This window comes from Grus americana, chromosome 28, assembly GCF_028858705.1.
Source record: "Grus americana isolate bGruAme1 chromosome 28, bGruAme1.mat, whole genome shotgun sequence".
In the NCBI taxonomy this organism is placed as follows: domain Eukaryota; kingdom Metazoa; phylum Chordata; class Aves; order Gruiformes; family Gruidae; genus Grus; species Grus americana.
The window spans coordinates 3,444,984-3,460,109 of NC_072879.1; the positions used below are offsets into that span (position 1 = coordinate 3,444,984).

General features: G+C 47.4%; 1 protein-coding gene across 6 annotated transcripts in view; it reads left to right on the top strand.

The window, feature by feature from the left end:
• Positions 1-15,126, top strand: part of SBNO2 (strawberry notch homolog 2) — a 63,611-nt gene continuing 48,485 nt past the window's right edge. For 2 of the 6 annotated variants that reach the window (XM_054805338.1, XM_054805344.1), the window contains exons 1-4: positions 37-91; positions 5,074-5,149; positions 13,126-13,349; positions 14,422-14,501. In XM_054805338.1, coding sequence (XP_054661313.1) covers positions 13,224-13,349; positions 14,422-14,501 — 206 coding nt within the window. In that variant the 5' untranslated portion in view covers positions 37-91; positions 5,074-5,149; positions 13,126-13,223. Of the gene's footprint in view, positions 92-5,073; positions 5,150-10,706; positions 10,746-11,598; positions 11,744-13,125; positions 13,350-14,421; positions 14,502-15,126 lie in introns of those variants that run through there. The other 4 variants (XM_054805339.1, XM_054805341.1, XM_054805340.1 and 1 more) reach the window with 4 other exon arrangements.

The following is a 15,126-nucleotide window of genomic DNA, read 5'->3' on the forward strand; positions in this document are numbered from 1 at the left end:
GTGTCCCCCCAAGATGGCGGCCACGCGGAACCCGGAAGTGCGGAGAGGCGGCGGCCGCCGGGCGGGAGCCTGAGCCCCCCCCGGGACGCAGGTAAGGGCCGCCCGCGCTCTGCTCCCCCCGCCGCGGACCCCACGCCGGCTCCTCCCCAGGCCGGGTCGGGGGCTGCCCCCGCCGCGGCGTTGCCCCGGACTGGTGGGGCTGAGGGCTCGGTTCTTCCGGGCTGCCGCCCGGCCCGATCCCCTCAGCAGGCGGAGGGCTCCGGGCCCCGCTCCCCGCGGCTGGGCCGGGGTATCCTGGGGCCCTGTGGGAGGAGCACAGCCCTCCGGTGTACCGCCCCCACCCCCCAACGTCCCCCGGCCGGGCCTGCCCGGGGCCGCCTGTCGCCGCTGCGAGAGCCGTCCGTGGGCTGCCCGGGGCTGCCCGGGCTGTGCCTCGGGGGCCGCGGCCGGGGGCGGGGGGCAGCGAGCGGCAGCCTCCGCTCACCCCCCGGACAAGCGGGTCGCTTGTGCTTCTCCACGCGTGTCCGCGTCCCGGGCAGTCCCACGGGCGGAGCCGGGGTCGTTGCTGTGAAACGGTGGCCGCTCGCTGAGCGCCATGGCCGCGGCCCGTCCCGTTTGGTTTGCGAAGAGCCGGTCCGTGTCCCGGCTCCCGCGGTGCTGCATCACAGGAACCGCGAGATGCCGCGGGGCGAAGCCCGTAGCCTCTGAGCTGATCGCGGTCCCGGAGCGGACACCGGACTCCTCCAGCCCTACCGAAGGCCGGGCTCCGGGCAGGGACCCGCGGGGATGGCGCTCAGCGAGCCCCCGCCTGTCCGCGCTCCTCCTGCAGCTCTTTCAAACCCAGAGCCGTGGAAGTGCGTACAGAAATCCATCACGGGCCAAGCCTCTGCCTGTGGTGGTGCGGCTCTTACCGGCCCAGCGAAGAGCCTCTGAAAAACAGAGCTTGTGCTAACAGACTCGTAACTCTAGTGCTGTTAGCGGTCACCGGCGTAATCGGTTCTTAACGTAATTAAGGTTTAAGAAAGAGCTCCCTCCTCAAAAGTGCCCCTAACGATCAGCATAAGAACTGTGACTTCAGATTGGCATGCTCCATTTACAATTACAACTGTCTTTTGAACGGCGACTTCTGCAGGTTCGCTGCTGGGATCCAAAAGCTTGTAAGGGTTTTTCTGGTTTGTGCCCTATTGCTGTTGTAAATTTAGCGGGCAGAGAGGTATTGGTTGTACCTGTGCAGTGCTGTTGTCTTCCGCAGATTAACTACGTGTCATCTGGAACGACGAGCTCACTCTGACCCGTGTGGGTACGGCTGAACTGAAGAGCAGCTGGTGGTGGGAATGTATTTAAGTGGAAAACTATGTACTAATACTTTCGCTTTGAGTTCAGGGAATGTTATGCATCCCATAAAGCAGTGAAAGTTTCGCAGGGTTCATTAGGTAGGATGCCAGCTGGAGGCTTTGGAACCCTGAACTCTGTTCTCATCTTTGCCGCTTGCTCTTTTTTTGATAGAGATCTGTTCACTTGATGTTTGCACCTTCACTTTCCCAAAATAGGATTTATACTTCCAGCAGCTCAACTTAATGACACCTCACTCAAATGCTAGTGCAAGTTTGACGAAGACTTGGATTGTCTGAAATACTTTTTCAGCCATTGCCAAAGCGATGCCTAAAACCATCTGAAGTCTCAGCGCTCAGCACTGGTGTAGCACAAAGCTGGTGTTATCCTGGAGTGCCTGAAATCACTGTTCTGTCTGCCAGCTTGCCTGGCATTAGGTGTGAAAGTTAACGGGACTGTGTGGGCATTAGAGGGTCTTTGTCTAATTAAACAGTGGCATCTGGGCTGTTTCACGTAGTAGCTGGGACGGCCAATGAAAGTTGAACAAGGAAGGTATCTTTCCCCCACCTGCTTCCTTCCCTGGTGTTTTGCCTGTTCTTGGAATCATACTTGTGCTTTTGCTGGGCTTTCAGACCAGCTGAAAGAGAAGATTTTTTTTCTTTATAAAGGAAAGCATCATGGTAAACCCACAGAACTTGTCAGGCAATGGCACAGCCAGTGCATTTCGCAAGTTTTTTTTCTGTAATGATTAGATCTCAACTTTGATTTTTTTTTTTTTTTTAAAGCATTCAGAAAGATTTTGCTGAGTCTCGTGTGTGGATTTTTCTTTCATATGTATGAATTCAGCTTTAAAAAAAACACCAAACGTAGAAATTCTTAATGTTTTGCTAGATGCCATTTCCTCCCATACTTTACCTTTCTCAGGGTCTTGCACCCTCATCCTCAAACAGGAGCAGACTTCCGAAAAGTCATTTGTCCCTCTCTTTAGCTGCCTGGTTGCTTGCTGTTGGGTGTTGGTGTTTTGCTGAGCTCTCCATGCGGTGCATCCCCCACTAAATCCTGATGACTTTGGAACAAAACCAGCAGGACCAAGCGTCGTGTTTGTCATGTGTCAGACACGGGACAGGCTGCGTCTGCCGGACCGGCAGTTTGTTGGAAGCCACAGCTACTCCCATTGCAGGTTTTTTAACGCTGAAGTATACGTGGACAGGAATTTTTAATTTATTTTTGTTGTTTAAAGTAGTGAGCATATGGTGTGCTTGAGGGTTGTGTTTCCTGACTGAATAGGCCTTTTTAATGGTCAAGTGATAGATCCCTGAAATGGAGGGTCTAGAATAAAAATGCTGACACAGGTTTAAAGCTTTTTGAATAGTGACACTGTAATAAAGAGGTAACTGTGTAGACACTGAATACTGTGCTGTGATTTTTAATCGTGGGAGTCTGGATCTCTCAAGAAAGCCTTCTAGGCTTAATTAGGAGTTTTATATTCTCCCAAAACATTTTTTCAGATTAAAACTTAAAACTCTTCAGTCTTTTTTCGGTAACGTGATCAAGGTCTGTAGTGTGTAGCTATGAAAGAGGCTAATACACGCCTCTCTCGCAGATAAAGTGTGTGTTGAGCCTGCCCGAAGGTTGGCTGGTTTGAAATGCTGTTTATGTGATCAATAGGGAAGCCAGCTTTGATGTCCTGGAGTATTTTTTCTGCCATGAGTGGCTGTGTGACCTGCTCAGCTCCAACGGAGGGTGTTTCTCCCAACGCAGCTTGTGATTGAGTGTCTTGGAGACCAGGGGTAGAGGCAAAGTGTAAGGAGTCCGGGGACCCATGTTTTCTTGGCTTCTGACCTTAGGCAGCTCGGTTCTTTGTGCTCTCCTCTTTCCCTTTAATTAAGTAGTGTAATAACACGTGTCTACCTTGCAGGTGTACTTCTGAGACTGACTTCATTACTGCTTGTGCTACAGCTATGTCCAGGTGTGCTTTGCTGCTGCTGGCCCTCGGCTGTGCCGTGTTAGCTGGCAGCCAGCACCCGTCCTGCTCTTGCCGTGGTTTGTTTTCTCCCAGAGCCGTGCCCGTGGCAGGCGTGAGCAGGGGAGCAGCCCCGGCACTCCTGGTGTCCTGCTTGGGCTCTGCCCCGCTGGCGGGGGGTGTTCAAGCCCCTGTTTTTGGAACCATTCTGTGCATTTGCTGAGTCGCTGGACTGCCTCAGCCTGAGCTGTACGGGGCTTGTGTGCTCATGCCTTGGAAATTTCGGTGCGTGGTTGTGTGAGGATGGTGCTGTATAGATTTACACAAAAATGTGCTGAGTGTTTCTTGGCATTTTTGCTCTGTCCAGAAACAGTCATATCTGTTCTTCCAGGTGGAAGAGCAGGAACTGATGGAACCTGTCTCTGCCCCACAAGCAAGCTTTGCTTCGGCTCTGTCTGGGTTCCTGCTGGAGTAATATTTTGTTGCTCAAAGCAGAACATTGGAGAATTAGAGCGAGAGTAGGCTGCGAGTGGAGGGTACGGCCGTCTGCTCTGCAGCCACTTCATTGTGGGGAAGTAACACAAAACTGGGAATGGTGAAGTGGGGACCTGCCAGCTCTGCTGGTGGAGAAAGAGTCCAGGGAAGTAGGAGAGATAATGTTCTGGAGTCACCGTGAGCTGCATGAATGAAAAGTGAGGTCAGCATTGCAGGTAGCATCAGCAATTAACTTTAATTGTGCAGCCTTGTGTCTGTGGAAGATTTAAGACAATTTATGTCAGTGGATAGATTAACGAACCTTTCTGGTGTTGCTAAAGCTGCTGTGCCACTTAATTGCCCAATATTAGTCCCTGGAAATTTAGGGAATGGCACACTGGGACAGCTGCCAGCAACAAGACTCCAGATTTGGCGTTTTCCCTTTCTCATTATTTAGTCTTGCATTCCTGTGCAAGGATTAAGGCTGCTGTGACCCTCACAAGAATCCAAACAGCACCAAGGAGTGTCCCAGGGACGGGCAGTGCTGTTCTGGGTGCAGCACAGCCCTTGCCTGGTGTAAAGGTGCTTTATACTGGTGTTGACCCTTCTCAGCGGAGAAAGCAGAGAGACCCTGTTGGTGTGTGGGGGGGAGCTGAGCCTTCTGTCCCTACTAGTTGTGCTTGCTCTGGGGCCTGAGCTCATTCCCGTGCTGGCAATCACCGTCTGCACAGCCTGTCTCCATATGTGGATTCACATGGCTGTGCTGTGTGGCACTTCCTCGCTGTATGGCATGGCTGCTTCCACGGCAGACCTGTGTAGTATAAACAGAGCCACCGTGCTCTTCCCCAACAAGTTGGATTTTGCACTCACTCTGTCATCTGCGGTTTCTTGTTCAGTTCTTTGTTCTTGCCTCTGCTCCTACAATCCTTGCAACCTGACCTGTCTCGGACTGTGTTGGTTTTCAGCTATTAGTGTTTTCCTGGCAGTTACCGTCTGTTACACGCTAATTTGAACCTGCCTGACTCACTTTAAGTCCACCTGTGTGGGACAGTTAATATTTTCTTGTAAAGAGGACTTTTCCTTCTAAAAAGCCATCTTTCATTTTTATTTTTTTCCCTGTATGGCCTGAGCTTCGCATGAGGAGGGGCTAGCACTGCTTCAAGGGTAAAGCTCTTCCTTGCATTCTAGAAACACCACTGTCTTTGGAGAGCAAGTTTGCTCTTTTGCCTGCACCACCATATATCTTGCATAGATCTGGCAAGAAGCTTTGTCATGCTCTCAATTCTTCTTCCCTTTGCTTACAGACTATCTAATTCCAGCAGTTGATCTGTCAGACAGATTGTTTCACGCTGCAGTTCCGTGTTGACTTGCATGGCCCAGGTGAGTACAAGGTTTGCCCCATGTCCTTCTCAGTGCTGCTCACAAGCTTGACATCCTACACGCTCCAGTTCTACGTCTGTGCAGTGCAAAGGCTCCCAAGAGCGCTCTTCCTTGCCGAAAGCGTTCAGGAGATCGAGGTGGCTTAAAGTGCTTGGGTTAGGATGCCCCAAAGCGATTCTGTTTTCATCACAGGTAATAACTATCTTTTTGACTGGTGTTACCCTCTGTATTTGTAACTGGACTGGGTTGCATTCCTCATCTGCCTAAGGTCAGATTTGTCACCCCTCTTTTCTCTAATTCTTTCTAATATTACTTGGAAGTTTTCTGCATCAAACTCACTTTTTTTTTTTTCCATGGTTTCTAATATGCAAGGTTGGAGACGTATTCTTCTTTTCTGTGTTTTCAGTGAGATAAGTGTATGGAATCGGTATAACTCTGTCTTCTGAGATTGTTCCTGGTAAGGAACAAAGTTTGGATTCTTTGGCTTTCAAATATAAATTGACCAGTCTTTTGCTTAAAAGTAGTAGAGCTAGAGTGAGTCACCCACGGTATTTTCTGTTTCTGCATTAACTTCTGCCTTCTTTGTAAATTAACTCAAAATTCCTTTTCCAACAGTGTTTCTGATGCTTAAGCAGTGCTGTATTTAATTTTGCTCTGCGAAGAACTGGATCTGCCTAATGAAAAAGAGCTAACTTGCAAATAGCAGAAAGAATGAAAAAAATGTTATTTCCGTTCATAGTTTGACTTACCTGCAGGGAAAAGGTCTGATACTTCTGTTCATGTTGAACTTTTGTACTCGGATGCTACCTTTTGTCTCTAGTCCCTGTTCTAAATATGATGGAGCCTTATGGTAGCTCTGCGAGGGGCCCGTGACTGTCTCCCAAGGGTAGATCCTAGCTTCTCCCTGGGTTTTCCTGCTTCTTGGAGTGAGTCGCTGCCAGTGGTAGTGGTGGGGGCTCTGATTTAAACCCTTCCCTTCTCATCCCTCAAGGCAAAATGCTGTTTGGTCTAAACTGTCCAAAAATATGGCAAGAAGAAACATTAAAGAGGAACTCAAAGCTAACTTGGCACTTGAGATATGAAAACGGCTTTTAAGAGTTCCGTAGTCTGAAGTTCCCATTTCTTTGGGCAGTTCTGTACTACTTGTAGTCTGAAGAACTCCTTCCAGCTGCAGCTCCCGCCGGTGCCTGTGTCGATGGTTTGACGGTGCTGGTGGAAGGAGTGGATGGAGCGGGGAGGGGGCAGGGTGCTCTGTGGGTGTGGGTGGGCAGCTGGCAGAGGAATTAGTCTGCAAGCAGGAGGAGGAACTGTGTCCAATTTCTGAGGTCTTTTTGTCATTGAGTGCGTGGTAATTCACGATCAGCAGGTTTAGCTCTGTCTGTTCCATGCATGCCTGTGGTTTCCTAGCTATCCTCCTTTAATGGAGATGATTTAAAATACACTAACAAAGATTGAAACACAACAGGAGGAAGTGCTTGCATTTACCGAGTGTGCAATGGGTTGTTTTCACCTCTCTTGGCTGTAGATGCTCCTGAACTGAGCCCTTACCCACAGCTCCAGCGATCCTGATTATCGCAGAGCAGTTCATCGCATTTTTCAAAGTGGAAATTGTCTGCCGCAGGGCTGGTCCGATACATTTCTAAAAAGCTCAAGCTGTTAAAAGTTGAAATCTGTGCTCCATAACCTCTAGCTGTGATGAGTTCCACAGGGATTCCAGACTAGAGCTGCCCCTTACTGCCTGGGCAGAATAGCAAACCTTTAAGCAAACTGTTATTAATATTGAAACTGTTCCTACAGCTTAATCGGAAGAACTCGTGATATGATCAAATTGCTCACGGGGCTTTATCACGCTATGCAGGGAACCAGTTTCATTATTAAACATGGGCCACTCAGCTGTAAAGGAGCAAGTCCATTGGGTTTTTCATGCTTGTCTAGTCGTTGCTGGAGTGCCATTGCTGAATCTGGGAGATTGCTTTGCTGTTTCTTAGTGATGCTTGCAGAAGAAAAGGAAGTTCTTGAAGCTGGGAACCTTATCCTCATGTTTTGGGGTTCACGCTGGGTTCTGTCCCACTTGTACCAGGTGCTGGTCTGCAGAGCTGGGGTTCTCCTATCCCAGCCTCCACCTTCTTTAACATAACTGCTGCCTTTGGTGATTCTGGAAAACTTCTCTGCTTGATTGGAGTAACCAGCTTTTACAGACTGTGCTTTGAGATAATTTTTTGTAATTATACAGGTTTTGTGGCAGGGAAATTAAAAAATCAATTCCAGTGATTTTTTTTTTTTTTTGTTAGGGGATTTATTCTTGTACTGTTTGGTCGTGGGTTTGGGTTTTTTTGCTCTTATTGCTCCCTGAATAGTTATCATGGTGCTGGAGTGCTTCAGTTGATTCTGTATGACAAATAACCCATCTGTAAGATTAGCCTAATTACTTTGTAGTTATATTTTGAAGCATAATCCACTTGGGAAGCTTTCTGAAATTCCTTGTTAGTGTTTGGTACCTCGCGGTACTAATGACTGTTTCCTGTGCTCCCAGGGATGTGACGGATGTGATGTATGCCACGCACTGAGGTTCGTTTCTCTGTGATGTCCTAACATGACTTCTGTTACTGAGTTCAAGGTCGCTGTTTTCTGTGATTTTGCATTCTTTATCTTCTAGCACTATGAAAAACTTGAGTCAGTTCTCGATTCCTGAATTTGGTAGTAGCGCTCCACTTGTTTAGGATTTTTTTTTTATTTCCCTAAGTGGAAATTTTGAAAGTGAATAACCAGCAAACATCCCGAGTGTGGTTGTCAAAAGCTGACAGGCTAGGGAAGAGTTCTTCAAAAAGTTTTTTTCATCTGTGACTCATCAGAGTTTTCACTCTATGGTTTGAATCTTAGATGGTGCTAGAGGTTACTCTGAAACTTGAGAAAAAACAAATATTAATCGATGTAACTAAACCTTTTTTGACTGTTGAGATCAAAAGTTGGTATCTGCAATTAATTTTTCATTCACTGCTGGCCCTGGAGTTTCTAATACTCCCAAGTCAAATTAGTTGCTGATAGTGTCCTAGTTTTTTGGGTTTTTTTAAACTAAATCCTGGTGGGCCACTTACATGCTTCTGTAATAGAAATGATCTTAAACTAGAGAGCTCTGATTTGCCTTAGCGGTGCGAGCTGTCATTTTGTCGGAGTATATTTAGTAAGAGAAGAAGTGGGAAAACTCTTTAAGAACAGGTTTTCTGTAACAGTTCACTTGCAAGCTGTGGGCCTCTGTGTTTATCAGGTTTTATTGTTACAGCGATGGGATGGGACCTGGAAATGAGAGTGCTCTGGATTGCAAGGAACTTGCTGATTTTCTTGGTTTTCTGTGCTGAGGCTGCCTGGAGGGCGGCGAGACAAGCATGCACTAAAGGTGCTTCCCACTTCTCCCATTCCTGTGATGGATGTTGTCCTGCTGTCCTCGGGCTCACACACATCTCTGAAAGTGGTGTTAGTTGGTTTTTTCTTTAGTTTTTTCTTGGCATTTGAGTGCGTAAGCCGGACAGCAGCCCTCTCTTACCAGTGTGTGAGCTTATAGTGAGAGCTGTTACAAACTCCCTGTTCATCGTCCCAGGAACCTGCTGTAACCACCGCCTTCCTGCACAGAGAACAGAAGACTGTTCTGCAGTACTCATGCTTTGGTGAAGTGGAGAAGTTGAGTTTGGTGACATCCAGCATGTGCTCTGCTGCCGGTTGTTGGTGCTGTTCTGGTCGGACAAGAAGTGCTTCAGCGTCCTCTGGCATTGAGACAACGGGTGGAAGGGTGCAGGGTGTACAGTGAATTCTTGATGCCTCTTGCTTCCCACTCTTACTGATGCTTGGATTATTTTTTCTTTTTCAGTATACACTAGCTAGAGACCCCCATAAACCAAGGCTATAGAGTATTCCAGCTTTCTTACGTCCATGTTTGTACTCAGCCTTTTTTAGTGGTTTGTTCTGTATCAGTACATGCTGCCAGTACACGATTGTGTTTATCGGAGCAGGCAAGGAGCTCGCAGGGGTGGGAATTCACGGCAGCCTCGTGGTGGTTATTAGCTGTTGTGTGACCTTCGAGCAGTAAGGTAACATTCTCAGCAGCGTACTGCTTTGGTTTGGGTTAACTAGAAAACGTCGAGGGGATTCATCCTCTTTCTGTGTGGCCTAGAGGACAAGGCTGGGAGTCCACGACATCTGGGTTTCATCCTTAACGGCGTTCCTGATTTTCTTGGTGTCTCCGAACAAAAGATCTCTTAGTTTTTGGGTTGCCCATCTATAAGGCTGGACTGTGATCACTTTGATCGCTTCAGAGGAATTATGTCATGCAAATTCAATGCCTTGTCTTTTACCATCTGACTATTGCTCAAATGTGGAAGTTTACAGTTCCTTAAGCAGTTTTCCTTCACGTTGCTAATTGAGTATGATCTATTGTGCAAGAGTTTTCCTAAGGAACTAACGCTGCTTTAGAGAAAGGCGCTCTGCTCTGCAGAGAATCCAGGCAGTGAAATCTGGTGTTGCCAAGACACGATATAATGTAGAGCAGGCAGGGAGAAATTCTGATATTGATTTTACTCTTCATAAGTTACTTTGGATGTGTAAGTAAAGCTGTATATTTGCTACAGCTGTTACGGGAATAACTGCTGCTGATTTCCTATCGAAAGCTGTTACAAATAGGAGAGAAAAAAAAGAAGCAAAAACCCTAAAGTCTCTGGTGAAAAGACCAGACGCAATATTTTAAAGGCACCAGAGGATATCGATATCTCTAAAACAGTCTGTGATGTTGACCCTTAGGTCAGCAAACCTCATCACCTCTGTTCAGGAACAGCTGAGCAGTATTTAAAGGCAATCTGTAAAAAAAAAGAAAAAGGCTGTCTTCCTTACAGCCTTGTACTGCCAATGTCTGTCTTGAGTTGGAAGGCTGGAGGACCTCAGAGCAGGAAGTGGAAAACAAATCTAACTGTGGGTTTGCTGCTCTGCTCCCCACTGCTTCACTTGGGGATTGGGGTCTTGTAGCACAGGCTACTCTTGTCAAATCCACCGAGAGGAGACGAAAAGCTGGAATTTTATGACTGGGAGAAGAAATGAGGCAGGGCCGTGTTTAAAGCAAACCCTTCAATGGAGTCTGTTCTGTGCACTGGAGACAAGCGGAATCATGATAATCATGATAAACATTTGTCTTGTCTCTTACTACCTTCTGCCTTAGATGTAACTTAAAGTTTCATAGGAACTCTTGCGGACCACCAGTGGCACCAGAGAACAGTTTAAAGGACCGGAAGAAAGCAGCCCTAAAGCCCAGAGAGGAGAGCATCCCCTGGGATGATTGTGTGGCCGTCACGCTGAAGCATGGGTCGTTTCACTTCTGGCTGGCGAAGCTTTTTACTGCGTCTCTTCCCAATGGGCTTGGGGTCAAAGTCTGCATTTATGCATCCCTATTCGCGAGTTCTGTTGCAATAAATCATGTGGCTCGGAAGGAAGAAGTCCTTGAATATTTTAATGTCTTTACGGTCTTTTGTGCACAGAGCTGCTTGATAGGTGGGAGGTGAACGTTGGGCTGTCTGAGGAAACTCATCTGCACCCCTGTGTCTTCAGGAGACCTAACGTAAAGCAGGTTTTGCTCAAATAATAGGACTTAAATAATAGCATCAACACCTCATTGGTGCATGAGCGGGGCCAGAGCACCCACAGGCAATGCTGCTGGTGAGCTGACTGGGATTAAGTGGTGGACAGGCTGCATTTTGGGAGCCCTGGTGCTAATATTTGGCTAATAAATCAAGAGGCCTCGGCTAATAAATCAAGAGGCCTGAGGCCGGCATAACAATATTAATTAGGATGCTGGGGTGCTAGCTAAGTGTTTTTAGCTATTTTTTGCTCCTGGGCTTATGGACTATAAAGCCTGAGTGTGGATTTTATGGTGTAATAAAAAGAAACACTTCTGCTTGTAAAAGGAGACTGCAATAAACCTCTGGTGAAATAAAGCCAGTGAAAAGGATCTAGGTGATCCCAGGCCTTTGTAAGGAGTATTTATTCTGTTAGTGATTAATTAAAATGGTCTGAGATTTTTGTAGCTTAATGATCTTTTCAGGTAGCCTGGTGTTACTTCTGCTGGCGTATAAACTTTATTCTCTGGAGGTGATGTTTCATTGTGCTTTCCTAGGGAAAACACATCTCGGTCACTGAGTTCTTGTGTTGTTTTTTTTAACGCTTGGCCAGGCTGTGGGAAGAGGCAAAGGTTGGATTAGCAAACTCTGCAGTGTTTTAATCCTGCGGCTGTGGGGAAGACAGGCCAGCCTGCTCTGGGGGAAATTGCCTTCTGCTCTGCAACCCCACCCCGACCAGCTGCAGCTTTCATCCAGCGTGTGAGCTTGCGGAAACCGTGTCCATCCCAGTGTGACTACCTCTTCAGCTAAAATAAAAGGGGAATACTTTTTTAAACCGCAAAGTGCTTAGCCTCTGGCAAATGATTTAATTCGGTCCGGAAGCCTGTGTCCTGTGAAGGCATTTGTGCGCCTGCAGAGGCAGCGGGATCGTCGGTCTCTGCCCTTCGCTCAGAAAGTCCCCTGAACGCGAGGGCTTTGCCTGGTGACTTTTCACCAAGGGGTGGGTGACAGCCTCTCTGCCCTGGGCTTGGCGGGGATGGGGGATGTTGGTGCTCACGTGAGCCCTGCTCCGAGAGCTCTCCTGGCATGGCTGCTGCCGCCAGAGAAAGACAGAAAGAGTCGCTTTAATTTCGCTTTCCATTACGAATGCAGAAATAATTTTGTCTGCTGAAAGGTCACTTATTTTTAAAGGGACTGACTCAGAAATGACTTTTCAGAAATACTACTTGTAGCAAATCGTATCTTCTAAATGATCAAAGCTGGCATGTTTTAAACGGCAGCTTTGGTTTTTGCTGCTTTGTTTTCCTACTTGGCCAGTGTGCTCGATGAGAATCTGTCAGCCAGTTGCACTTACTCGCCTGATGTGCTACGGGCTTCTGCTAGCAGACAGTCTTGGGAGGCAGAAGAGGGGCAAAGAAAGATGCCATGGAAGTAAAGACATCACACATGCCTTTCTCTTGCTCCTCTGGTTGTATAGGTTGCTTTTACTGTCTCTCTCTTTTTTTTTTTTTAATCCATTAAATCCAATTGGAAATTGATGATCTGTGGGGTTATGGATAATTTAGTGGGAAAAAAAAACCCCAGAAGTTACTTTGGAGGTGTTGACTGAGAAGTTGCACTGAAGGCAATGTCTTAGCGTGAGGTTAATCCCTGCCAGAATGATACTCTTGCTTTAGCAAGCACAATTCTGAAATCCCATCTTGCTAGCAACAGGGAAAATGTAAGACAGGCAGTAAATTCTTATATTTGTGAGATTAATGGTATCAATGCTAAAAGTATACTATCTGGTTTGACCTTTGTGCATAGCAGTGCACAGTGAAAAGTATTAGCGCGTGCTGAATATCTGCTGTGAAATTAGGGAGACAAAGTACAGCGAGATCGGGGATGTGAGCACTGTCTGACCCCACAAGGGATTCGCTCATGGCTCCATCGGAACTCCGTGGAACGATGTTCCCTCTGTGTAGCATATTTTCATGAAAATGAGGGATTTTGGGGAATCGATTGTCATGTGTTTGCACAGAAGTGTAGAATCTTTTTGTGTATTAGACAAGAAAATTCCTCCAGCTAAAAACCAGCTGTTTGTCTACTGCAAAAATCACAGATGATCGTGATGATCTGCCAGCCTTCTGCAGTGTTTGCAGTGAGGCAGGAGAGGTGTGTTTAATGTAAGTTCGCAGGTCTGGGTGAATTCCAGGTGTGGTGATATTTGAGAACTCTGTTTCCCAGTAAAAACCTCTCTTTTATAAAGAGGCAGCAGGCATTTCACAGGCTGACGTCTGTTTGCCAATCTCCTAGCTACATTTGGTCTTAGAAATGTGGGATTTTTTTTTTTTTCCTCTCCCCTTTCATAAAATTTAAATCTGCATTTCTCTTCCACCCTAGGACATGGTGCAAGGTGAAGAGCACAGATAAAGACCCTTTCGCCACTCCATAGCCTGTTCCACCCTCCCTGAGGACTTCATGCAGCAGGACGCAGGCTGATGCCCTCAGCACACCCTGCCATGGACGGGGGGAAGAACTATCCGCAGCACGAGCACCAGCAGTCAGGCAACATGCTCTGCAGCATCCCCAGCCTCCACTCCCAGCTCACCGTGCCAGCCATGGAGGTGAGAGGCAGGGAGAGGCTTTGGAGGGGGTCACCAGAAGGGGTCTGAGCAGAGCACTCCAGCCTGTCGAGTCCTGGGAGTCCTTGAGCGTGTTTACAGGACCTGTTTACCAGGCTTTCCAGGCAGCCATCCAGGGGCATGAAGTATTGATTGGGAATGCTGGAGGGCTGAGGTGATGGCTGGCTGCTGTCTTTGAAGTGGAAGGGGGGAACACAAAGCTGTCATTAAAACATTGCCGCTCTAAAAGCTGGTAGGTGCCAGGCTCCTTGGGAAAGGACTACAGAGTTTACACAGAATTGCAAACTCGGTTTCTACCCCAGCTGGTCTCTCTGAGACATGCTGAATCCATTGCTGGGCCCAGCTGTGCCTTTTTTGAGAGTGGCAGGGATGAATAGGGTTGTATTTGTCCTGATACAGCTGCTAAAACAAGACCGGGTCCCTGATGTATTTCTTCTCAACAGGGCAAAAAGCAAACCTCTATCCCAAAATAGCTTCCATGTTCCTGCAGTTTTCTGCTTATAACTCTTGTTTGAGTTTTGGCACATATAGGAATATAGAGGTTAGAAAAAAAGACCCATTTCACCAAGTGCATGTTGCTTCAAGCAAAGTTGCTTTGGACACGAAAAAGGACAGATGAAAGTGGTCTGCAGCTGAGTAGTAAGATGCTGTGTTCTCTCCATGGTCGTAGTGGTACATGCTGAGCTAAAGCTTCCCATTAATGTTGGGGACTGTTGAGGGAGGTGGGAAGGCAAAAGGAAAGAAGGATGTTTTGGGGTGTTTACCTGTGCAAGCCAGTTTCAAGTTAAAGGGTTGGTGCTCGCTTTTTGCAGAGGCTGAGGTTAAAGGGCCAGGAAAGGGGACTGGTCCTGTTGTCCTTCTGTGACAGTAATGGGAAAGTAGGTTCAAAAGCTGAAACCGGAGTGTAGTGCTTGATGTCTCCTGCTAGGAGAGAGGAAGAGCCACCTCTGCTTACAGGAAGCATCAAGCGAGAGCAGTCCTGAGCCCGGCCTCAGATCTGCAGGTAGTCGTGCCAGAGCTCTGCTGCTGTAACTGTTCTGGTTTCTCCTTGCAGGATACCATGGTGGCTGCAGACTCATGGAGTAGCTGCTACACTGCCTCTTTCCCAACCTCATCTTTCCCGAGTGAAAACCAGTGAGTGCTGTTCTCCTTTGTCTAATTCCCCTCTGCTCTTGCACACCCTGTGATTCAACTGTTTCTTTACGGCTTTCCTTGTTTACTTTATTTTACTAACTGATGGGGAAATAATTGCATCACACACTGATCTTGTGGCATTTCATAAACTGCTTCATCTTGGAAAAAGCAGCAAACAGCTTTTTTTTTTTTTAAAAAAAAAAAAGAGAAAAACTTTGATTTCTGGTAAACCTGGAGGCTGCTAGAAGGGAGGAACAGCCTTGGTTTACCCTGGATTTGTTACACCAATGGAGTTCTTAAAACACCCCATTAGCACAATCTAGCTGAGCAAATCTGTCATGCAGTCTGTAGCTGGTATATAGATGGTGAGGATGAGGAAGGAGGTATTACTGGTACCAGGTGGCAGGCTTGTGGGGCAAGTTAAAACCTTTTGCTGTGTAGGTGACTGGAAGCTGACTAGACACAACCATCTCACATCTGTAGTGAGAAACCGTGCGCAGCCCCTAACGGCACGACCCAGAGTTCATAGAGTCATGACTTTTTTCTCTGGTTATAGCTGATGTTCTTCACTGATAACCTCGTGCCACAAGGTGTGAGAGGATGAGTACAGGCTCGTGTGAGAAAC